Raw genomic sequence first — 27,241 nt, forward strand, 5'->3', positions numbered from 1 at the left:
CTTTTAATCAGGTCTGGGATTGAGATTATGGGTTGGAGATTGAGATTAGGATTACATATGGGATCATCCCATTGGAAGACAAAAGTATCTGTGTCATTCAGCATGTGATCGAACAAATCACTGTTTCAACACACAGTCAAACTCATACAAACATGCTCAACTCCAGAGGCCTTCTCATAGTTTCTAGTTAATCAGATTGAATGCTTTACTACCAGCAGGCATATCATCATCATTATAGGGATCAGACGGGAGCAATCTCAGATTTAAGCCTCAATTAGATTTGAGTTAAAGTGATGCATTTAATGTCCTAAAAGATGCTTTGAGATGATGTTGTTTATTTGGAGAAAATTTAACCGTATGGCCCAGAGACCTCTTCTGTAATGGTGCTCCACACGTGTAGTGTGACCTGTGTGGTCTAAGCATTTGAGAGCTCTCTATTAGTTCTGGTCTGGTAACAAACTCTTCAAACAACAGCTGAAGGAGAAACTAGCAGATTAGTTTCAGTTCAGGGGGCACACGCTTGAATAGGATGTTTGTGACAGTGTCCTAACCAGGCCTGGTGTTATATCAGAATATATTTGACATCTGTTGACAAAGTTCTTTCATTTTATAACCAAAGTTGGATGTTTTCTTGTTGGGTTGCAGTGTAACCCACTTGAGGATGAACAGTTGTGGATGACTTGTAATGATTGGTAATGTCGACGAGGAGCATTGAATTCACATTGATTTAAATCTTTGACATGTTCTTCTTCAGTCAATATTGAAGATATCAAGGTTATATTTTCACTGAACATTCTTTCCATTATATAGGATGATTGTATGTAGAAAACAGTATATTAAATATATATATATATATATATATATATATAATCAACTTTTTGACTTACGTTAAAGCAAAATATCACTTTTTTTCAATATTTTACTATATTCTTACCTCAACTCAGTGGCATTTAACCTAGCCCCATTCATTTCTTAGGATCCTAACAGGGATGAATTCAGAAGCCAGCAAACACTTCCATGTTTTCCTGATTTAAAGACTGTTACATGAGTAGTTACACGAGTAAGTATGGGGTTCTCAGGAGCGATGATGTTACTGCGCGCAAGTGCTCTTCCAACATACAATAAAGTTCTTGTTTTTTAGCCGCTTAAGAAATGGCTACATTTAATTTTGTGTCACCATACTTACTCCAGGGTTCCCACACCTTAGTTAACTTCAAATTCAAGGAACTTTCAAGGACTTTTCAGGTCCAATACCCTCAAATTCAAGGACTTAATGTGGGGACAAATTTCAAGTGAGAGCAAGGTTACATCGTGTTACCTTTAAAGATACATTGTTACAGTTTCCTTTCGAGGGAACTCACGCTGTGTCACTGTGGTGATACTTTGGGGACGCCTCCAGGGGTAAGTGCGTCTGAAAGTGTATATTAAATTCAACCAATTGTGCAGCTTAACGACAAAGACAGGGTGACGTGGGAGCCAGGAAGAATATCGCTATCTGAAATATTGCCGAAGACGACGTTACAGGGACACAGGAAGTATGACAAGGGAGACGCAGCATCTCGTTCCCTTCTCAGGGAACAACAGTTACATACGTAACCCGAAACGTTTTCATGTGTCAAACACAACTATGCAAAAAAGCACTTTGGTTTCAACATTTGCATACAGAAGATATAAGCATTTAAAGCGAACAGTTTAACATGTGTGCATAGAAGGCTAGAAATTTTATAATATTATCCTACACTACACAGGGAATAATATGGATTTTTCCCCCTTCTTTCATAAAATGATTCAAGCACTTTGAATGACCTGTATCTATGTATGTATATTTTCAAAAACTTCCCATTGCCTTAAATTATTTCCACAAGATTCACAAACTTTCAAGTATTTCAAGGAGCCGTGGGAACCCTGTTACTCATGTAACAGTCTTTAAATAAGTAAAACATGGAAGTGTTCATCCCTGTTTGGATCCTAAGGAATGAATGGGTTTAAATGGCTAAATAGGCTAAATGTTAACACATTCACCACGCGCTGTACAAAGATTAAGTGCACACATTCAAAAAAGATAGGTGTGTGTTAATTCATCTAAGTTGAGGTAAGAACATAGTAAAATATTGAAAAATGGTGGTGTTTTCCTTTAATACCTTGTACCCTGGTTGCCTTCCGCGCACACCTGATTTTTCGGTCATTGTTTTAAAAAAGAAAATGGTTTTCAACATTTTCCTTTAAAATGAAATGTTATAGTGTTTTGAAATAAACTCATTACCCTGGGAAATCATAGTCTAACATACACCGACATTAAGACGGAGCTGCTAAGCGTGATGGAGCAGAAATGCAAACAGCAAGGGCTCTTGTGTAGAAAACTGTAAATAACAGAGGTGACGGAAATATGATAACACTCAAAGCTTTCCGTGTGTGAGCCTATGAGCTGGGTTGCTGAGCTTTGAAACAGCAACTGAATACAGTCCTGTCACTGGAAACTAACCAGCCTGAAATGACATGAGTCTCCTGCGCTGTGTCTGTGTGTGTGCACTTGTATTTGTGTGTGTGTCAGTACACAGCATGTATGTATGATCACAGCTGCGTGACTGTGGGTGTATGTGTGTGCGAACTTTTTGTGTGACTGTGTGTGTTCCTTGTCATGTCTGTCCTGCACAGCATGTATGATCACAACTCTATGACTGTGTGTGCCCGTATCAGTGCCAACATCAGTGCCCCGTAAAGAAACTCCTCTCCCAAATGGTCTTCACCAGGCACAGAGACACTGAGCTTAGCATGTGTCTGCACATGTGTGTCATACAGTACACACAATCACACTCTATGCATCCTGTTGGTGCACATTGTAAGCTATGTATAGATGCTATATCTATACATCCACAGTACTGTATCAGCAATCGTGACAGCGATGTTGACTTTAGCGAACGTCCCTAGGGACAAATCATACACCTTTGTATGAAGTTGTTGCACGTAGATGTAAAGTCTCCCAGCTAGTTATTTGTTCACCCTGTGTATATTTAGCATCTATCTGACAGTGTGTGGCATCCCATTCTTACTGCAGTTGGATTTTAACACAGGCCTAGATTATAATGAGGCAAAATCATTGTAGTGTTTATTATACTTGAGTATGTTGCATGACACTCAAATGTGCTTTATTGGCGTGCTGATGTCTCCTTTGGAGCTCCGAGCTGCTCTCTCTCTCTTTGTCTCTTTCTCTCTCGAGCTTTCTAATTGGAACGCTTGCATGCTGTGCTTGGTTCGAGTGAAAGACATAGAGAAGGAGAGCGTCAGGCAGATTTTGACAGACTACACAGCATTTCTTTGATAAAGACTCCTCCTCTCGATTCCTCGCTTACCCCTGCACATAACCACCCACTCCTATTTCTCCTTCGGGAATGCTCCGTGGAGTCTATACGTGATGACTTTAGCAGTCGAGTCCCTGGGATGTTATTTTTTCTGAATTTATAATAAAAATAGACCCACATAAAAAAATCTGAGGGGTGAAAAGACGTTTTCCTCCCTTTTTTCCGTCGGCACGCACACACATCACCCTCCAATTATAATATCCGCCGTGGGATGACGGCTCCAATTTCTGTCAATGCAGACAGGTAATGCCTCTAAACAACAACCTTAAATATTAATGAGATCAAGCAAAAAGCCTATTTTGCATTCGTGACTTTAAAAGTCAAAGGAAGTGAGACAATTTGAAAGTAGCATGCATAATTCGATGGCTTGTGTTTGATGAGGTTGTTGTCGGGTCATCTCGAGGAAAGAAAAGAGGAATTGATTTTCCCCTCCGTTTAAATGACTGATTTGCAAATTTGATGCACGCCCGAGGTTTGATAAAAAGCGGGTTAAGCGAGGGATGGATCTGTAGCACTTTGTTAATGCCGCAGTCATCTATGAAGTCTGTCTGGCTGGGAGACAGCAATAGAGAGTCTCTGTGGTTCTTGTATTGATCTGTTCGGCTAGAGTGTTTGCTGTCTGGCTCGGATACCGCTCTGATGTCTGGTCAACGTTGTTGACGTTGATGCTGTTTTAAACTCTCAAGAGCGAAAAACTTCAGTGAAACGGCTGAAAGTTTTTTTGATCGTTATAGGGGTGGAACAGGGCTCATCCTAGTTCCAGACTAGGATTTAAAAAATGTTTCCTATAGAATTATTTACATTTTTAGATTATCATTATCAAAAATGGTCATTACCGCAACATATTACATTAAATGTATGCATTTCCAAACTCATGTTCCGGTTATGATAACTAAAAAGTTGTCTCTGTACTATAACAAACAAAATTTCAACTTTTATCTGGAGAGAAATAATAAGAACTGCTAAACTGGTAGCCATCTTGAGTGTCACAGTCAATTAGGTCCCTTCCAACTATTTTTTTTTTTTGAAAATGGGCTTAAACAATGATTGAAAATTGTTGCGGAGGATGATAATTTTTCTTGGACACATTTTTATTACTTATTATTGTCTCTACATTTAACACTGATCACCAAATACCACATGTTTCTTTACTGTAAATGTTTATAGTATAACATGCACTGAAGCTTTTTATTCTTTAGATTTTTTAATTATAAATATTTCCATGTCAATGAACCCAAATCCGATCATTGACATGTTGCGGTACTGAAAATGTTCCCCTTAAATGTGGAAAAACGACAAAATTGGTTTGTATTATGTCATTTGAAATCATGTGCAAAATAGTACATGAGATGTTCGTAACTGTAGGCTTCTTAATTTGATACTCTTACTTTGCATTTCCTTTTTTATCAAAATGTTTCTTGACACCTCATAAGTCTAATTTCGCGAGAATCACCCAATGTGGTTTGTGCCGTTTGACTGATTTAATCTTTCTCTCCCTTTCTGACTCCCAAAAATAACATAAAACCATCCGATTTGAACTGGCGAGATTAGCCATCATTTCTTTATTCACAGATATGACATTTTCACCAGATATGACATTTCGTATGCCCAACTTCATGCTAATCAAGTCAGACATTGACAGCTTGTCCTCTTGGAATTTTAGAATGAGATGGGAAAAACATGAATTTTCATTGGTGCATGATATTAAGAGTGATGTTCTCGTTTCCTCCGGCATTCCCAGCAGAGGCAGTGCTGCAGACTGGCTCAGCCCACCAGAGTTTCCCTGCCTTGGACTGACCTTGTCAGGATTGCAAAACCCATGTGGCCGTGGCAGATCTCTTTCTTCCCTTAGGGATTGGCTGACTGGCATTGATAGTGAGAAGGTCGTGACCTCTCACTGACAGATCAGACACCCGTGTGACATCAGATGCTTCTGATTCTTTTAATCAAAGCAGTTTTTTATAGTTTACTTTTTATCCCTCACAGCGCTGCATATTGTTTCATTTGCAGAGCCACACATTTAAAAATGTTTACACAGGAACTCAACCTGCCAGTGGTTTATAGTTATCTCTTCATATTAAGCTGGGATAGGAGAAAGTACGCAATTATACACCTTACCTAAAGTTTTATTTGTCTAGTTCATAACCGCATACTGCAGTACATGCTGACAGGGAAACGAGCTATATAAATGTTTCATTACTGCTACATTTTAACAGTAAGCAGTACCAAACTTCTGCATCTTGTGTCAGATGGCCTGTACCGGAGAACAGCTAGTCCCTAGATTTGTTCATGTTTACAAAGTTTATGGCAATTGAATCTTTGTAATATATCAAGTTATGATTCAAGCTGTTTGCATAAACAACATGGGACAATAGTGGTATTGTAACATTTTGTTGTCGCAACTGCCAACATTTTTGCCACATGTTAATGGTTAATAGTTGTTTAAAATATTGTGATTCAAACTTACCTTTCTCTGTCCTATTTTGGGTGTTCTTGTTAGTCAGTATTTATTTAAAAGTCACTTTCCCTGTGTATCTGCTTAGTTTAAAGGAACGGTTCACCCAAAAATAACATTTTTGTCCCTATTTACTCACCCTCATGTTGTTGTAAAACCTGCATGAGTTTCTTTATTCTCTTGAATACAAAAGATGATATTTTGATTATGAAGGCAAACACACAGTTGGGTGATTCTTATGAAATCCAGACTTAAAAGGTCTCCAGCATCAGATTTTTTAAAAAGCCCTTGAAGCCAATTTTTTTGCACATATAAGATTAAGGTCTGAACTTACTATAACCAATATGTTTAGAGGATTTAAAGCATATTTCCTATAGAATTATTTAGCATTTTTCAGATTATCATTATCAAAATCATTACCGCAACATGATATTACATTAGATATATACATTTCCAAACTCATGTTTCGGTAATGAGAACTAAAAAGTTGCCTCTGTACTATGACAAACAAAATTGTAACTTTTATCTGGAGAGAAAAAATAAGAACTGCTTACCTGGTAGCCGTCTTGAGTGTCACAGTCAATTACATCCCTTCCAACTATTTAAAAAAAAAAAAAGTTAGTTCATTGAGGGCTTAAACCAGTGGTTCCCAAACTTTTTCAGCATGCGGCCCCCCTTGTGTACAGTGCATTTTTTCGCGGCCCACCGAAAGAAAATTTATGACAAAAACAGTTTTAAAATGTAATATTTTTATTAAACAAAACATATAAAATTATACCTAGTAGTGCAGTTGGTTAGTTGCCTTATTATTTTTTAGGTTTAATTACACAGAATTCATGATAAATGTATGTATTTTATAAAATGTCATAAAACTGGGGCCCCCCTGGCACCATCTCGCGGCCCCTAGTTTGAAAACCACTGGCTTAAACAATGATTGAAAATTGTTGCTGAGGATGATAAAAATTTTCTTGGACACATTTTTATTTCTTATTATTGTCTCTACATTTACCAATAATCACCAAATACCACATGTTTCTTTACTGTAAATGTTTATAGTATAACATGCCCTGAAGCTTTTTTTTAGATTTTTTTAATTATAAATATTTCCATGTCAAAGAGCACAAATCCAATCATGGACACGTTGCGGTAATGAAAAAATGTCCCCTTTAATGTGGAAAAAACAACAAAATTGGTTTGTTACTTTGCGTTTACGTTTTTGATAAAAATGTTTCATTACATCTCACAAGTCTAATTTCGCGAGAATCACTCACTTGACGGCACCCATTGACTTCCATAGTATATAGAATTCAATGGGTACCATCAACTATGTGGTTACCGTCAAAATTTCTTATTGTAGATTAGTTGTTCCTTAACTACAAACTCAAATTTAATTTTAACTACATAAAAAATTTAAATGTTCTACTTTGTGTCATTGTTAAGAGTTTTAATTAACAATAACCTTGACAGTTGGCACACGCACAACGAGAGAGAGGTTTAATTTGTTTTGTAATCCCACATGAGGGTCATAGTGTTTCCTGTCTGTCTGTCAGCTAGTTGTCATTCTCTCTTATTCTCTGCACTTGAGAAGACTTTGTCTGCTGTCACACTGGTATTGTCTGCATATTAATGTCTTTTTGGTTACTACGGTTACCAAAGTTCCTACTCCCATCCCATACGCCGATATTGTGCAGAGTAGATTAAAAACTTAAATATGTGGTTTGGGATAAGGGCAAGCATGTCTATTTTATGAGGCATGATAATGGCCTCTTAACTTTGTGCTGTCAGATGTCTCTCTATCTCTCTCTCTCCATCTTTCGCTTGCTCTCGCGCTCTCTCTCGCACACACACACTCACTTATATTTGTTCTGCAGGGGCAGACCCTCAATAATTGCCTGACACTCCTTAAGTCCAGTTGTAATTTAGCCAAGCACCAGCAGGGTGGGCACTCACTGGAAATCTAATTAGTGGGCTGTTGTGTGTGTGTACATGCCTTTCCACATACAGTGTGTGTGTCCCCAATGAGATGTGGAATAAAATGACGGATGGCATTGACGGTTTTGAGTCAAACCCAAAACTGGGGAAAGGTTGGAGTTGTTGTTTAGAGCCAAATATGGCTGTGAATTATATAGTATGGTTTTAAGGATATATTTTTATGTACTTTGTCACACAGAGCCCTATTGTTAGCTGTTTTAATGCGTGCGTGACTGCATGCGTGTGCGCATTAGCCCACTAGGTGACCCTTGGATCAGGTGACAATATCATGAGACAGGTCGGTGATAGTGATTGGTTGTTTTTCCGTAAACAAGTGGATGTCTGCGGTCTAAAACCGACAATGATGCCTTTGTGGTCCATAGTCACACACCAGCATACACTGCTTCCTCCTTGTTTTTCTTCCTCAACCCGAAAGCCCATAAGTCGTTTCGGTAATTTGTTTGTTTTTGTTTTTCTTTCCGCCGATTGAATGAGGGCTGTTGATCGGTTTCTGACTCTAATTTGTCAGACTAAAGATGAACCAATGTCCAGGTTTTTGTGTTTTACGAGAATCTTACGTGATATTCTTTCTCTTCAGCTCTTCCTAGCTCATTAGCTCACACAAGACAAAGATGTGAAGTATATGTGCGAGGAACATAAGGGACTTTCAGTTTGGCAGATTTCAGTGAAGCGAGGAGTCCGCTCATCCAGGATGGTGTATTTGTGATTCAGCAGCAATTAACCTTAAAGGAATATTCAATTTTCTTAAAAGAAAAATCCAGATAGTTTTCTCACCACCATGTAATTCAAGGTGTTGATTTTTTTGTTCAGTCGAGAAGAAATTGTGTTTTTTGAGGAAAACATTGCAGGATTTTTCTCATTTTAATGGACTTTAATAGACACCAACAATTAACACTAAACTCAACACTTAAAGAGACACAAGGCAGCATTTTTATGTTAATAAATCATCTTTGTAAGTCTGTATATGGTTAAATGACTCATTACATGACGAATGAAGACTCTCTTGCCCGCCCCTACCGTCTGTAGGAAGAATACCCCACTTGCAAGTTCGCTGTATCCGACCCGGTGTCCTTCAGTCTCGTCAAGTCTCAGATATAGAAAGCATTTACTCCCAGACACTAGGGGGAGCTAGTAGAGAAATAATACTCAGACTTGCCTTGTGTCCCTTTAACAGTTTTTTTCAACAGAGTTTCAAAGGACTACAATCCCAAATGAGGCATAAGGGTCTTATCTAGCAAAACGATTGTCATTTTTGACAAGAAAAATAACAAATATACACTTTTAAAGCACAACTTCTCGTCTAGATCCGGTCGTGATGCGCCAGCGTGACCCCACGCAATACGTCATGACGTCAAGAAGTCACAGAGGACGAACGCGAAATTCCGCCCCAGTGTTTACAAGAAAGAGGACCGTTCCTACGTTGTTGTATGTCAACTGATACTAATTAATGTCTTTGTGTCAGTTTGTTGTTTACAATGGTCTGCAAATGTGCGTTTTATATATGTAACACGTGACCTCCCTACGTCACTACGCATTTACCTTAGGTCGCGCTGGATTGGATCTAGACGAGAAGTTGTGCTTTAAAAGTGTATATTTGTTATTTTTCTTGTCAAAAATGACAATCGTTTCGCTAGATAAGACCCTTATGCCTCGCTTGGGATCGTTGATAGTCCCTTGAAACTCCGTTGAAAAAACTGTCAAGTGTTGAGTTATACATTAAATGTTGGGCTCTATTAAAGTCCACCAAAACTAGAAAAATCCTGCAATTTTTCCCAAAAAACATGCTTTCTTCTCGACTGAACAAAGACAGACATCAACATTTTGGATGACATGGTGGTGAGTAAATTATTTGGATTTTTCTTTTAAGAAAATTGAATAATCCTTTAATCTTTGTGTAAAATACAGGCATTCGTTGAAGGTTTCTTATCATGGACGGGTTGAAAGGTGTAATTTAAACTGTGTTTTCTGCTGATGCAAGTCCATATCTCGGATGAAGCTCCAACATAGTTAGGGTTTTGTAATCTTTTTGAAATCTCTAGATTCCAGAACTATATGGGATCTATACTGTGTATATGTATTGTAAGTCTGGCCTCTGCCCCAGCTACTTGTGGGTCCCTGACAGCAGGGTTGCTGGGTAATGGGCCGTGCAGAGCCAGAGCACTAATGTGCTTAATCGTGTTTGAAATGACAGAGGAGCCCAGGGACACCAGACTTTATTATGTTGGGCCATGTATACAGAGGGGAGACTCATTCAATCTCTGCTTTTGATGGTGTGAAAGGGTCCCAGGGTGGAAAAGAATAGAGGAGGGAAAGGGAGCGAGTGAAGTGTATCCTTTTCCCGTGTCGGAGGACAACGAGAGAATTACATTCCAGACAGCCCAAGTCTTATTTGAATAAAAAATGATACCCTCTTTATTCTTTCTTGGCTGATTTGATGTTTCCTTACGCAGGTGTAATAAACCACTGATGGAATTTAAAATTGTCTGTGTGAAATTTTAATTGCGAGGTTTTATCGCAAGCATGCCTCTGGCCAGCAGTGATAAAAGACTTGTTAAAAACAATGTCAACTTGTAAATTAATATAGGTCTTTTAAAAGTGATATGACCTCGTTGCTCACACGCCATAAAAAATGTCCCCATCAGGGCCTCTGTGAGCGCTTTACAAGTGATGGAAGAGTTGTTGGTAAATCCAAATGAATGTCAGATAATTAATCCTGAGCTCAAGAGATTTCTCTTCCTCAAACTTCATAGCATCTTCTTTACTCACCCCGCCCCACACAGCATCGGCAACTCCCACCCACACAGGGCCGAAAGAGAGCCAGCACTGGCCCCTCGGAGGAAGCAGGGGATTAAACGGGTTTAGTCACATATCGACAGCTGTCTTCTCATCAGCACCCCACATTACTACAAACGCCACATGAATGAAAGCTGATTAAAGTAAGAACCATGCAGACAGTTTGCAAAAGACGCTCGTAAGCGTTAATGTGTGCCACCTGCCTGGAAAAGAGAGAGAGAGAGAGAGGGGAACTACTTAGTTCTCAGTGTATGCATGTTTGTGAAAATTGGAGGATTTTCGTGGATCATAAGCATTTACAGATGTTTGAATTTGATCTTGTACAATTGGTTTGACTTACCATAAACAGGTGTGACCTAATTTAAGTGGGTGTGGCTTTATAATTAGCATAGTGCATTTCAATAATTCAGTGGGGCAAAACAAGGATTCTTAAAGTGCACGGTAAAAAAAATCAGTAGAAATTACAATGGTATTGCAGCTGGGTTGCCGGTGATTTACCGTAGATTTGGATTTGTGTTATTTGCTGGCAAGGGTTTGTTCAAAGTTGAATACATTTTGAATATTGGCAGGTCTTTATCTTTACAGAATGAAACTATACAATAACAGCCTCATGCAAAGCATTCTGGGAACCAGAAATCATCATCAAACTTTTTCTGTTTTTTGCTTCAGATTTTGTTTCCCAGAATGTTTAGCTTAATGCTGTTTTTCTAGTTTTATTAAGTAAAGACAAAGACTTGTAAATGTTTAATGTTCATTTAACTTCGAACTAAATGTTGCCAGTAATAACATACATTTAAATCTACGGTAAGTTACCGGCAACCCAGCTGCAAATTTCTACGGAATTTTTTTACAGTGTGATAGTTCGTCCAAAAATGATATTAAATTCATGATTTACTCACTCCAAAGCTGTCTGAGATTTCAGTTATTATAGAAAATGTTTTAGATCTTTCAGTTAATTAAATGTAAAGTTACGGGGTCAAAAAATGTGCATCCATCCTTCACAAAATAAATCCAAACGGCTCCAAGATGATAAACAAAAGCCTTCTGAGGGTAATCCATGCCATTTTGTTGTAGAATTACCCACATTTAAAACTTTATAAACGAAAATAACTAGCTTTCGGTAATGCCGCCATCTTACTCACGTCCACATTCAAGATGAGAGGTTTCTCTGCTGCTGCTTTGTGCCCCCGCACTTTTCGCATTTCTCATACGTCACTATTAAGAAAAGTGCATAGACTACGCTGATACTCTCTCCAGAAATTTAGGTGGCGGCGTTATCGGAAGCTAGTTATTTTTGTTTATAAAGTTTTAAATATGGATATTTCTACAACAACACTGGACGGATTACCCTCAGAAGATATATGCACATTTTTTGGACTTGAAGGAGCTGGACCCCGTAACTTTACTGTTTAGCAGCTGGAAGATCTAAGACATTTTCTAAAATAACTAAAAATGTGTTTGTCTGAAAAATGATGGACATATGCATCTCGGACGGCTTCGGGGTGAGTAAATCATGGGTTTAATATCATTTTTGGCCGAACTATCCCTTTAAAAGTTGGTGGGGCATAAAACTCCAGTGGTATTGTACAACAGTGTTTTTAATCAAATTGTTTTAACTGTGGGCTGCACAATGGGATGTGGTGGGTCACGCAAAGTCACTTTGATATTGCAGTGAGTGGGGGAGAGAGAGAAAGTGAGTGAGAGAGCACAAAACCAGTTTAAGGTGGGTTGCACAAGTCACTTTGATATTGCGGTGAGTGGCAGAGAGAGAGAGAGAGAGAGAGCACATAAAACAGTTTAGTCTAATGAATGACTGGCAGTGACAATGGTTGTAATATTACATATTTCACAAGGTATTTTTTGATGATCCAATTAATTTTCTATTACTTTCATGCAATGACAAGGAATATAAAAACTTATCTATAAATAAATGTGTATTTCCCCCATATTTCATTAAAATATTTTGTTGTTGAGATCAGGGTTCCCACTGGTTCTCGAAATCCTTAAATCTTCTAGGCTCTGGGAAGTTTTTGAAAATGAAGGACATTGAAAGTGCTTGAATTAATTTTATGCAAGAAGTTTTCTGGGGGAAAAAATCCATATTTTTCCCTGTGTAGTGTAGGATAATATCTAAAAAATTCTAGACTTTTTAAGCACACATGCTAAACTGTTCACTTGAAAAGCTTATATCTTCTGTATGCAAATGTTGATACCAAAATGCTTTTTTGAATAGTTGTCTTTGAAAAATGAAAACATCTCGGGTTACGTATGTAACTGTTGTTCCATGAGAAGGGAACGAGACGCTGCGTCTCCCTTGCCATACTTCCTGCATCCCTGTAACGCCGTCTTTGGCAATATTTCAGATAGCGATATACTTCCTGGCTCCCGCATCACCCTGTTTTTGTCGTTAAGCCTTACCATTGGTTGTATTTGATATACACATTCAGACGCACTTACCCCTGGAGGCGTCCCCAAAGTGTCACCGCAGTGACGTAACGTGAGTCACCTGGAAAGGGAACTGTAACAATGTATCTTAAAAGGTAACACGATGTAACCTTGCTCTCACTTGTCCTTGTATTTAAGGGTATTGGACCTGGAAAGTCCTTGAAAGGTCCTTGAATTTGAAGTTAACTAAGGTGTGTGAACCCTGTGAGATACACATACCTGTGTAAGTGGGTCCTGAAATTAAAGTTTTTTTCACTATGTGTCTGAACTATACATTCTTGTTGTCATGTAAGAAAATATAAGATTTTACTCATCCACCGAAAATATGCTAGATCATCTTGACATCCACGCGGCAGAAATTTTAAACATCGGGATGAATGAACTGTCTGTTAAATCCAAATGTCCTACTGTATACAGTCAAGTGCTAATGTCACATCCACCCCCCCCCCCCCCAGAAGATTGTGACGACATGCACATCTCATCCAGCATGTAATATCATTGTGCCAAGAATTTCGAGCTGTTATTGGAAGCTTATTTATGTAGACTGAATGTGCCGAGCTATACAGAGACAGACAGAGTGAGCTGAAGTGAAGTAATTAAGTCCAAATCCATTTAGGTCATTTAATTAATTGAGGGACACATTCAGTGGTTTCCCAGCCTTATCAGTGCTCACATCAGCCTTGAGAGCTGATTGAGGTGCCATTTGGAGCATGTACGGTATTAATGACAGCAAAGAGAGAGGAGCTCGGAGGAATGGGCTGTCTGCTCTTATCTGCGCCGTACGCTACTGAGGTCTCAAACTTTTGGGTCTCTCAAGAGTGCTAAAGGGACGTTTTAATGTTGATTATTATTAAGGCAAGAGTTTGTTAAGGAGTAATTTGACCTGATACCTTAGATTAAAAATCCTTTAAATTTTGTTTTTTAAAAAGATTTCTGAGTATAATTGTAGTGGTGGTGCTTGCTGAGGTTCTAGTCTGTTTTACTGGGGGTTAGAGGTTTAAAATGAAGTATTACACTGCAGAGCCATGCTGAAAGGATAATTGATACCTTAACGCATGTGAAGCATTGTGAAAAGAGGTGTACTTTACTTTTACAGACAGCCAAGAACAGACTTAAAAAATGTTCATCTGTCTGATGATTAAACGGACTTGGACTGAAAAACAAAAAGACTTTATTGTAAGAGCCAGCAACCCTTTTGACTTGAGCCAGCAACCACCCATCTTCACATCACTTACAATTTCTCAGATAATGCAAATTATAGTTGTTGAAGGTAACATTTTATTCCTGATTGACTTTATTTATCTATTTCAAGATTTGTTTGTCAAAGATATTTCACATTTGTATTTCACATGATCATCTCTTCCTTGAAAAGTAACTCTGGTTCTGCAGTCATGAGATGTCCAGATGATATAGCTTGTGCTTGTCTGCTATGGTTCATGCTTGTTTTTTCTATAGGAAATAGGCCACATGATCATTCAAGCTTTGGACTGGGGAAGATAATATCTTACCATTTGTGCTGCATTCAAAAAGAGCGTGTTTTTGTTAAATGTTAACATTAGGTTAACATTAGCCTATCTATGTACCCAATGCCATTTTTTCTGCGTGTATCTATATTCACATAATCATTACAGTATATGGGTGATTCTCACGAAAACTTGGTTTTAAAAATGTCAAGCATGAAAATGTAAAAATTGCTTAAATTTACTTTTTTCCCACCAGACATTGAAAAACAAAGTCTGGAGTAAATGGGAACATTAATTTAAAAACTTTTACTTATCATTTAACACTTTTTGTAACATAATTTAAAAAATTTGTCCTAAAAAATCTCATTACCGCAACAGTCAGAAAACATCAACACTGACATATTTTCAAATATGACAAACCTGAAAGAACATAATTTGGAGAATCTGCACATGCATTTAAAATCAAAGTATTATGCTTCTATTAATTAAATTAACATTTAATAAGCATCTGTTCCGGTAATGATAATCAAAATGTCGTGTAAGCATTCTGACAAGACAATATTTCAAATTAACTGTAAAAAAATGATCTTACCTGGTAGCCATCTTGAAGTAACTGGTCCATGTGCTTGGTCACTCAAAATCAAACTTTATTAAAATTCTGTATGTGTGCTTAAACTGTTCTCAAAAAGTGTTGCGGAGGATGAGAACATCAGGCATGAACACATCATTTTCCTAATTTTTCTTCATTATTATTATACATGAATATTCAGTCAATATTTTTTCTGTCATCTAAAGTAGTCACAGCAAAACATCCATTTATTTTTCTTCTTAATATTTTTGTGTTAATTTGATTAAATTACGACATAACGCATGTTCAAACACAGCTGGACACATGGCGGTAATGAGAATTTCAGCAGAAATTAGATAAAATTTACAATTATAAATTCTTATGTTGAAATCACACATTGTGCAAGGTAGAACACAGTATTGTGATAATTCTGATGCTTTTTAATGTTACTATATTACACATTTTAAAGCTAAAATCATTAGTGCTGTGGTGTTTCAATGGTTTCGTGAGAATCACCCATATAGTCCTAACAGGGTGTGTGTTCATGTGGGTGTGTGCGGTGATATTAATACTAATGGGACTTCATATTCGTGTTGACACTGCCAAAGTGCTAAAGCTCTAACGGCAGATGACTATTTGAGTTCTGATCCAAAATACCGACCGGTCATTAAAATTTAATCGGCACACTGGCCTCTCATAAAACACATATTTATCTGTAAGGCTGTTTACTGAAGCAGGGCTCTGGTGGGTTGCAACAATAAAATGGGCCACAAGTCTGTTCTGATAGCAGAAAAGAAATGCTAAATGTAAATAATTAAATGCAACTAACCATGTAATTATTCAAAGCAGATAGCAAAAATAAGCTTTAAAAGGGAGGTTTAAATGTTTTCCATATATTATGCAGCTGACATCAAATGTAGCATTAATATTTTTGTATAATTGCAACATAAATGTAGCATATATGAGAAGTTTAGATGCAAAACCCTCTAAGGGTCAAATCACACCAGACACGTTTAAACACTTGGAAACGCAAGGCACGTCGCACTGCCTTTTTTGTTTACTTTAAATAAAGAGTACACTTGCTCTGAGCTTGTTTGAGGGTAAGAGGTGCACAAACATGCAGAGGAGAGTAAGGTCCTATTTACACAAGAACGCTCGAGGGTGAAAACATACAAATATTTTATCGGATGTGCCTTTTGTTTACACGGCGACTGCATTTTTGGGGCTTAAAAACGCAAAAAAGTGAAACCACCCTCTAGAGTGGAAATCCTAAAAACACTCTACCGTCGCGTTGCCGTCTAAAGGGTAAAAACGCAAAAGTCTGCTCACGGTGGCTCTCTTTGCGTGCGCGTTTACATAACAGGCATGCGCCAGGTCAGGAAAATAACAATAAACATGTCGGATTATTTCCATACGTTGGAGCTTCAAGTTGCCATAGCAGCTCTGATAAATATACAAGAATCTTTCCTGCAGTTGTACTAAATATTAACAGTGTTACGTTCTTCCTTAACGTTAGGCTTTAAGTCTAAGGGATGTTTAATGTAACAGTTGAATGAGTAAACTAAAGAGTTAAAATAAAATAATTAAGACGAACAACCAGTTGGAAAAGAAAACTAGCATTTTATTTAGAGTTTAAACTCTGCTCTTTTCAAGTCAAAAGGGGTAACAGAAACAGTGGAAGCAAACAAAAAGCATCAGGAGTGGTATTTGCCCAAAATAACAAACATAAAGCCCTCTACCTAGGGGTATTAAATCTACTTAAACTGCCAGACAAAAGGTCAAATAAAAGACATCAAAAATACCCTTCCTCCCTACCTATTGAAAAACAGGAGAAAATATGATACAAAAAGTAAAAAGTGGGCACCCACCTCCCTACAGGCTTCCAGGAACACAAAGAAAGTTCAGCAAACAAAATAAGGTTTCAATTTAGGCTTCAATTAGCCTTTCTGCAACTCTTACAACTTTAGTTGCTTAACACCCAAAATTCTATTCAAAGCCAACAGTTTAACAGTAAGCAGCAACACAGGTCTCCAACAAGCTCACTCCCTCCTCTGGACTCGAACACAGTCTTTTATAGGCAGCTTGTAGTGCTGTGATGAGCTGCAGGTGATGTGAGCAATCAGGTGGTGTGCGCAATCAGGCCGTAGGAGAACGCACTCTCTTGCTCTTACTTTTCTCCCTCCTAATGAGAGTCACTGGAGAAAAGGACAGGCAAGTAACAAAAAGTACAACTCTATGCACAAAACAACTATAAAACCAATAAACAAGCTTAACACAAAAATATACGTTTCATGGGAACGTAACACCCCCACCAACAAGTTTTCAAACATCATTGACGTATTGAAAAAAAAAAAGGAACAAAAAGAACACCACATCCCCTTTACCCTTCAACATTATACACTCTTGAGAGGGCATCAGCCACAGTGTTATCAGAGCCTTTACAGTAGCGGATAATCAGATTGTACTCTTGTATGATTAAGGACCACCTCATCAACCGCTGATTTGAGTTTCGCATCCTGTGCAAGAAAACCAGAGGATTATGGTCTGTGTATACAATAACAGGGACATTACTACCGCCAAGATAAACTTCAAAATGCTGCAGCGCCAGCAGCAGAGCCAGTGCTTCTTTCTCTATGGTGCTGTACTTCTGTTGTGGACGAGTAAATTTCTTAGAGAAGTAACACACTGGATGTTCTACACCTGAAGTATCCTCTTGCATTAACACAGCTCCAGCACCAGAGGAACTAGCATCTACACGTAGCTGAAAAGGTAGTGTAAAATCAGGAGCAGAAAGTACAGGAGCATTACTCAGTACATCTTTGGCAGCAGTGAAAGCAGTAACACACTCAGAAGTCCATAAAAATGTTTTAGCTGAGCTAAGCAAGTCAGTCAAAGGCGTGACTATGGTAGCAAAATTTCTGCAAAATCCTCTGTAATAGCCAACCATACCTAGAAACCTCCGTAACTCTCTCTTGTTGCGGGGAGTTGGAAAGTCTAGAATGGCGGTCACTTTAGCATCGACAGGTCTCACTTGACCTTGACCCACCTTTTTACCTAGGTAAGTAACAACAGCCTTAGCAAATTCACACTTCTTAAGGTTAAGAGTTAAAGAGGCTTCAGCCAACTTGCTAAAAACCTGCTCTAGGCTTTTAAGATGGTCTTCCCATGTATGGGAATAAATGACTACATCATCTAAATATGCTTCACAATTAGGAACTTCAGACAATACATGCTGCATCAACCTTTGGAAGGTTGCAGGCGCATTCCGCATCCCAAAGGCTAGGACGGAGTATTCTAGAAAGTTGTCAGGGGTCACGAAAGCAGAAATCTTAGACGCTCGGGGCGTCAATGGCACTTGCCAGTATCCCTTCAACAAATCCAACTTTGTAACAAAATTAGCAGAACCAATCCGATCAATACAATCTTCCATGCGAGGCAGAGGGAAGGAGTCAGGTTTTGTAACATTATTGACCTTGCGGTAATCAGTACAGAAACGGAAAGAGGAATCCTGTTTTGGCACCAGCAGACAGGGTGAGCTCCATGGACTATGACTAGGTGTAGCTAAACCATGTCTCAAAAGATACTCAACTTCCTGGCGCATTATCTCACGTTTCAGAGGATTAACGCGGTAGGGATGTTGTTTAATAGGAAGACATTCACCAACATCAATGTCAGGGGTAATTAAAGTGGTTCTACCAGGAATGTCAGAGAATAGAGTAGGATACTTGTTAATCAACTTTACAAGAGCTCTGCTTTGCTCTTTAGGTAAGTGGGTTAGATGAGCTTGGAGATTCTTCAGCATAACTGAATTGTTAAAGCGATTACTAGGCACATCAATTTCTTTCAAATCATCATCTACAAGTGAATACATAGCAGCTGTCAAAATCGGAGTTGGCTTGCTAGACACAAGGGGAGTAGAAGAGGCAGATTTATCTTTACCCACATAAGATTTAATCATATTAATATGACACACTCTGCTCTTCCTTCTACGTTCAGGAGTGGAAATGACATAATCGGTTTCACTCAACTTATTCTCTACAACATAGGGGCCAGCAAATTTAGCATGTAAAGGAGAAGTAGACACAGGGAGTAAAACTAAGACTTGGTCTCCTACTTCGAAACAGCGTTTAGAGCTTTTCTTATCAAACCTCCTCTTCATTTTGGTTTGAGTGCTAACAAGGTGAGCTTTGGCAATATCACAAGCACGATGTAACCTTTCCCTTACAGCACTGCCATAATCCAACACATTGGTAGCAGCAGGGGTAGTAGACATCAAGTGTTCATAAAGAAGTGTAAGGGGGCCACGAACTGTATGACCAAATACTAGTTCGGCCGGACTAAATCCTAAAGACTCCTGTACAGTTTCTCTTATAGCAAAAACTAGGAAAGGCAAACCTTCCACCCAGTCTTTGCCCGTACTCACACAGTACGTTCTAAGCATCGACTTCAGGGTTTGATGGAAACGTTCCAAGGCTCCTTGAGATTCAGGGTGATATGCACTGGATTTTTGGTGACTAACTCCTAACTCTTTCATAACCTGTGCAAAAAGTTTAGAGATAAAGTTAGTACCTTGATCTGTCTGAACTGTCCTCGGTAACCCAAAAGTGGAACAGAACTTAATGACCTCTTTAACTATCAAGCTGGCTTTCAGTGAGCGCAGCGGAATAGCCTCGGGAAAACGAGTAGCTGTACACATTAAGGTCAGAAGATACTGATGACCAGATTTTGCCTTAGGCAATGGACCAACGCAGTCCAAAATTATGCGTTCAAAAGGCTCACCCATTATTGGTATTGGATGTAGTGGAGCAGGAGGAATGGTCTGGTTTGGTTTACCTGACAGTTGGCAATCATGACAAGCACGACAATATTTCACTACACTGCCTCTTAGGCCAGGCCAGTAGAAATGCTTTAAGATGCGCCTGTATGTTTTAGTGATACCTAGGTGGGCAGAGAATGGATGCTCGTGTGCCAGCTTTAAGACCTGGGGACGATAAGCAGAGGGTAGTACAAGTTGATGAACTGTTAAAACTTTCTCACCTCCTGGAGGTCTCCAGCTTCGCATAAGAACGCCATCTTTCCAATAATAAGCTACATGTTCGTTAGCAGTCTGCTCCACACTAGTAACAGCAGCATCACAACATGCCCTTAAGGATGAATCAGCTTTCTGAGCTGCAATGAGGCCCAATTTACCAGTCAATGAAAATGCCTCTTCTAACTTAGGTTCATCACTTTCCGAAGAACATGGCACAGGTTCAATAGTCAGGGAACACTCCGTAGTGTCCGAATCAGGATTCAAAAAGGAATCTGCAAGATTCACAACATCATTAAATTTTCGAGCCTGAGCTCGGGTAACAGCACAGCCAGGGAAGACAGTAGGAAAACACGTAGCCACATCTGCATGTTTTAAGGTGTCGGGTACATCCATAACAATAGGGCAAGAAAAGACTTTACCTCCCGCCAAGTCATTGCCGAGTATTACCTTAATGCCTTCAACAGGTAGTTCTGTCCTCACTGCTAGCTGAACTGGACCTGTGATCAGATCAGACTTCAGGTACACATTATGCAAAGGGACTTTTATACAGCCCAATTCAAAACCGCGGACCAACACATCCGCACCAGAGTATGACTTTGAAGAGAAAGGCAAGGAATCAGCCAGAATGAAGGACTGCGCTGCACCTGTGTCTCTCAAAATAGATATAGGGAAGTCAGGTGAGTCGGCTGAAAGAGACACAGAACCAGTTAGTAGGAAGGGTTGAAAACTAGAACTTGCAAGTTGTGGAAATACGCTTTCAGATGCAGATTTAGTTGTAACTGCAAAAGCTACGCTCTTAGATTTTTCCAGTGCAGATTTCTGTTTCCATGCCTTACAGTTTGTTATCAGGTGACCTGGATCTAAGCAGTAAAAACATACTCTTCTGCTCTCAGAATGTTTAGGCTGATCTTTTTCACCTCTGCTGGAAGATACAGGTTTCTCAGACTGATCATTGAAATTTCTACGTTTCATCTGACGTGAAGTAGAAAATAAGGTTCTATGTGTAAGAGCAAATTCATCAGCTACCACTGCAGCATCTGAAAGAGAACATATCTTCTGCTCATTTATATGCATCACAATGTTTTCTGGGATACAATTTTTAAATTCCTCAAGCAGGATAAGTTCCTGTAGCTGCACAAAGTCAGTAACCTTACTAGCTAGAACCCACTTATCAAACAGCTGTTTCTTCTCCCGTGCAAACTCTACAAAAGTCTGCCTTGCTGCTTTAACAGTCCCACGAAAACGCTGTCGATATGCCTCAGGTACAAGTTCATAAGCACGCAATACAGCAGCTTTCAGTACAGCATAGTCCAATGACTGTTCAATAGATAATGCGGAGCATACCTCCTGAGCCTTTCCCACAAAGTTACATTGGAGTAATAAGCCCCACATATCCTTTGGCCATCCTAGCTTTGTGGCAATGCGCTCAAAGGCCACAAAATAGGTGTCCACCTCAGTTTCTCTAAATTGAGGCACCAATTTAATATACCTAGCGGCATCAAAGTTTACCTGATTTCCAACAGGAGCTCCAAAATTAGGAGTGCTAGCCTCTACCGGAGTACGAGGGAACACAGGTGAGGGAAGATTTGGGGCAGGAACAGGTAGTCGTCGTAAAGACTCTGCCTCCAGTTCTAGAGTTCGCAATTTGAGATCTACTTCCGTTTTGCGGAGATCAACAATCTTGGATTCATGTTCTTGCCGTTTAATGGCTAGCTCAAGTTCCTTTAACTTTACAGCTAATGTAGGATCCATACCAGGGGGACAGCCTAATGAGCTAGTTTCGCCATCAGTACCATCCTCTTCCTGTGACTCAGCCGACAATATACCCTTTTCAACCAGTTTACCATACAATTCCTCTTTAATGACTTGCTTTGTAGAGGTTCTAGCAACTGATATATCAAAAAAATCAGCTATCAACAATAAATCTTTCTTACGGCATCGATTAAAAACTTCAGCCGTAGGAGCAAGGGTAAACTGAACCAAATCAAATTCCATTTAAAAGGTATATTCTCTCCTCCCTTAACAAAAAAGGAAAATAGCCAAAGCTAATTTTCTTTGGAATACACACAGATACACAATGTGAAAAACAATGAATTTCCCCCTTTCAAAAAAACTTTACAGATTCACAAATGTAACTCACAAAACTGTTAAGATAAGCCCAAAAAACTGTTAGGACAAGATGTTAACTTTAAGACGAGCCCCCAAAACTGTTACGTTCTTCCTTAACGTTAGGCTTTAAGTCTAAGGGATGTTTAATGTAACAGTTGAATGAGTAAACTAAAGAGTTAAAATAAAATAATTAAGACGAACAACCAGTTGGAAGAGAAAATGAGCATTTTATTTAGAGTTTAAACTCTGCTCTTTTCAAGTCAAAAGGGGTAACAGAAACAGTGGAAGCAAACAAAAAAAACATCAGGAGTGGTATTTGCCCAAAATAACAAACATAAAGCCCTCTACCTAGGGGTATTAAATCTACTTAAACTGCCAGACAAAAGGTCAAATAAAAGACATCAAAAAAAATACCCTTCCTCCCTACCTATTGAAAAACAGGAGAAAATATGATACAAAAAGTAAAAAGGGGGCACCCACCTCCCTACAGGCTTCCAGGAACACAAAGAAAGTTCAGCAAACAAAATAAGGTTTCAATTTAGGCTTCAACTAGCCTTTCTGCAACTCTTACAACTTTAGTTGCTTAACACCCAAAATTCTATTCAAAGCCAACAGTTTAACAGTAAGCAGCAACACAGGTCTCCAACAAGCTCACTCCCTCCTCTGGACTCGAACACAGTCTTTTATAGGCAGCTTGTAGTGCTGTGATGAGCTGCAGGTGATGTGAGCAATCAGGTGGTGTGCGCAATCAGGCCGTAGGAGAACGCACTCTCTTGCTCTTACTTTTCTCCCTCCTAATGAGAGTCACTGGAGAAAAGGACAGGCAAGTAACAAAAAGTACAACTCTATGCACAAAACAACTATAAAACCAATAAACAAGCTTAACACAAAAATATACGTTTCATGGGAACGTAACAACAGTTAGTATTACTAATCAGAGAAGGTGCATTAATTACCTCTATCAAACTGTTGATGCGCCAATTCGTCAGAGGCAAACCAGACGGCTTTGGACGAGACCTGCGAGAACAAGAAGGTTGTACGCAGGTGCGTTGACTTGGTGGTGTTGGGTGTCAGTGCCTCACATTGCCACCTAGCCGCCTGGAGTGCATACGAATAGCACACACTTTTGTGTCACCATATGCACGCAGATTTCCCCCCCCCAAAACGCTCGTATAAACGCGGAATAAAAAGTGATAATGCAATGCCATTTTTGCGTTTTCATTTCAGATCGTTTCTGTGTAAACGTAGCCTAAGTGAGTGGAGTCCGATTCTTCCAAGGAACTGTAAACCTCCTTCACCACAATGAAAGGCCCGCATCTCCCCTCATTCGATCGGACAATAGAAAGACGAGAATGACGCCGGGCGCTTTTCCGCATTCATTGCTCCTTCAAAAGTGCTGCTTCGGAAAAAATAATTATTGTTAACTGCCGCTGTCCTGTGAATGTTAATCTATCACAACAAACTATATATTGTTAAAAAAGGTCTACGTTTTCATATTTCAAAACCTTTTAGCAGTAATAATAATGCAGTGACTGTAATTTATTAATTTGTGACAAGAGTATGCAGCAAACCAACACAATCTTCATTTTTTGAAAATGTTATGTATACAATAATACTATAATAAATTATTTTTATTTATAACAATAAATTAAAACTGTTATAAAAAAATTTTATTTAATATTTTCACTTCCAGACACTTTAATAAAAAAACTTTTAAGGCTTCTAGACCAAAAAAGGCCAGAGTTTAATTTGAAGGTTTACATCGCCTTTTAACCCCCCCCCCCTTCAAAAAGGCCTGCGCCAGGTAAAGGGTTAAAATGCTGTTATGTTTAGTTTCAGTAATTTCACATTAATGGCATTGAAAAGGTCAGTAATTGAAATTCCATATTTTCACAAATGTCACTTAATCCATCTCATTATATAATGAGATAATTTAAATAATAATGATGATGATAATTTGATTGTCTTTCGCTGTCTTTCCAAGGCTGTAACCACAATAGACATTAAGGGGGACATGTGCCCCCCAATAATCAGAAACTTATATTTTTAAAATGCATATAGCCCTGAATGCTTTGTTTCCCCCAATATTCAAGGTGTGGTTACATTTTGGGCATTTCTGAGTGACATGAGACCGGAATTAAGCATATTTGAACTGAAGGTATTTAATGAGGGAATAATACATGCCAAGAGCATCTGGTTAATAACATTATCTCATTTTTAGTGGCAGTTAGTGGCTTTTGCATTTAAGCTCTTCATATATTAAACATCGGTTCTGTTGCAGCAAGTTTGGTCACAGTTTGCTTTGTGTGGTACTGACATTTAGAAATGATATTCTCACTTTTTTCATATAAAGGCCCATTTTAATCATGTTGAATATTTGCCTTATGCAGTTTGTGGTACTATTAAGTTTAATAGTTATACAAGTATTAATATAAATTTCAAGAGTGCTTCATGTAAAATCTAAGATCTGAAGCAAAACCAGTTGAAAGCCACTAGAATAAAGTACAATGCTTTCCTATCTGTGGGCCATTGTATCATGTAGAATAACCTGATGCTGAACTCATTACTGCAGTCCATTATGAATCTAACACAAACACTCAAGCAGTTATTAATAATTCAGCCTAAATTACATTTTCAATAGGACTCTCAGGCAGGAGATTTAAAAAAATTTTCTCTGCCCTGAAAATACGTTTTTGATCCATCCCTGTTGGCCTTGTGTAAAAGCTGACAGACTGAAACGATATCCCAGCAGCCTTTGCGGTTAATTGAGTTAAGTCACCTGTGAAAGACTGTACAGTTTAAGTCAATGAGCAAGGTGTCCCCCAGGCTGGGGCTCTTATAATAAAACCTAATGTGTTCGCCCACGCACTCCTTCTCTTTATTTCCTGAGCTCTGTTTCTCCTTTATTAAGTTGTGTGTGTTAATATAAAGTACACTTTCAGTCAAACACATTCTGACTGCAGGTTGTTGGAGTATTTAACTAGATTAACAATGAATTTCACAGTCGTCGCATGTACAAATTGATCACTTAGGTAATGCTGCAGAAGAAGTATTGTGAAACCAGTTTGACAATGGTGCTCTCTTTATGGTCTCTTTCAGGTGGTGGTTGGTCCACTCTGGGTCATGTGTGGCTGACTTCTATGCTCTTGCTGAAATGAGGTTGGTGGTTTTGGGGTCGCGGCCCCTCTTGGCCTTGACCCTCACACTCACCTTTACCTGCCTAACTCATCTGTGCCGTGGTGCCACACCATTTCCTCAGGACCTGGAGCCCATCAGCACCATTGGAAGTGAACGTAAGTATTAGGGTGGTGGGTCACAATGGTTAGCTGGTTTCGATTAGTCATTCACAACATCCCACGGCTTCATGTTTCGAGATGTGTGTTTTAAAAATTAAGCAGAATAGCTTCAGTCATAAGTTCATTTTCACTTAAACAATTGTGTAGTAGTAAGTACGAAATTATCACAGATTTGTTTTGGAACCTCGGTGAGAAAATGAGCCTTAAACCCGTGGTTTCGTCAGATCTTTATAATTCACAGGCAATTTGAATTATGATTGCAGTATCTCATGCGGTATAGCAATAGAGGCATTAAACCGTACCCTAAGTGTAAAAGTAAAATGCCTGCCAAGCAATCAGGTCTTGGCAGATGTAAAGCATTTCCCAGGCCAAAATCTCGTATCAGCAACCATGGGTGCCAAGTCCATCCCCACTACACCTTCCTGTTCCCAACCCTAATCTAGCCCCTTCCAGTTTACCGCCCCATGATGCTCTCCAGCTTCCAGACACAGTATTTCTAAATCTCAGAGCTGCTGAGGCATACTCGATGTCAAATGATGTGTAATAGATATGTTTAGTGTTTTATGTTGATATTTTTGTGTTTCATTTATTCATAACAGACTGTGTACCCAGCCGTACAGTATGTTGTTCATAATTCTTTAAGAATACAGCAAATATTCTGCTGAAATTCACTGAATTTGTTGGACTTGTAGCTTAGCGGTTAAAGGGATAGTTCACCCAAAAATGAAAATAATCTCATTAATGACTCACCCTCACGTCGTTCCAAACTCGTAAGACCTCCGTTCATCTTCGGAACACAGTTTACAATGTTTTATATTTAGTCCGAGAGCTTGTTGACCCTTCATTGAAAAGCTATGTACGGTATACTTTCCATGTCCAGAAAGGCAACAAAAACATCACCAAAGGAGTCCATGTGACATCAGCATCGAAAATACATTTTGATCCAAAAACAACAAAAATTACGACTTTAATTAGCATTGTCTCCTCTTCTGGGTCTGTTGTGAAGCGCATGCGCGAGACTAAAGTCAGATGACGTACGACGCGGCTGACATGTTATTTGGTGCGCCCCAGCTGTTTTTTTATTGTTGTTGTTTTTTGTGCGCCCGGCTTCGTTTACAGTCTGAGTGAGACGTACGCTGTAAGTTAAAAAAAAAACTTCGCAAACATGTCTGAGGATAACACATCATCCGCGTCACTGCAGTCACGTGACTTTAGTCTCGTGTATGCGCTTCACAACAGACGCAGAAGACAATGCTGAATGACAAAGTCGTTCATTTTTTTGGACCAAAATGCTTCAACAAATTCTAACTTGACCCACTGATGTCACATGGACTACTGTGATGATGTTTCTGGACATGGACAGTATACCGTACATAGATTTTCAATGAAGAATCAACCAGCTCTCGGACTAAATCTAAAACATCTTAAACTGTGTTCCGAAGATGAACGGAGGTCTTAAGAGTTTGGAACAACATGAGGGTCAGTCATTAATGACATTATTTTCATTTTTGGCTGAACTATTAGCTCTGGGGACCACCGGTGGAGAATCAATACCTTAAATGACAGCAGTGGCTCAGAGGTTATGTTCAAGCATGTACGTGAGCTTTGCAAGGTGTTTTGTTCTGTCGAAGCGAATGGTCCCTATTTGAGAGAGAGTACAAGTGGATCAGAAAGAGATATCGAGCCTCACAGCCATTGGTACAGGTAGCTGGGCTAATAGAGCTCTCAG

The 27,241-nt window shown here is 38.9% G+C and overlaps 1 protein-coding gene across 6 annotated transcripts in view; it reads left to right on the forward strand.

Moving 5' to 3' along the window:
* The window catches only part of sema6cb (semaphorin 6Cb), a 354,388-nt gene that overhangs the window by 268,472 nt on the left and 58,675 nt on the right, over positions 1-27,241 (forward strand). For all 6 annotated transcript variants that reach the window (XM_073872208.1, XM_073872209.1, XM_055210271.2 and 3 more), the window contains one exon: positions 25,316-25,509. In XM_073872208.1, the coding sequence (XP_073728309.1) occupies positions 25,371-25,509 (139 nt within the window). In that variant the 5' untranslated portion in view covers positions 25,316-25,370. The remainder of the gene's footprint in view (positions 1-25,315; positions 25,510-27,241) is intronic.

The sequence above is a fragment of the Misgurnus anguillicaudatus genome, chromosome 10 (genome assembly GCF_027580225.2).
Source record: "Misgurnus anguillicaudatus chromosome 10, ASM2758022v2, whole genome shotgun sequence".
NCBI classification, from domain to species: Eukaryota; Metazoa; Chordata; class Actinopteri; order Cypriniformes; family Cobitidae; genus Misgurnus; species Misgurnus anguillicaudatus.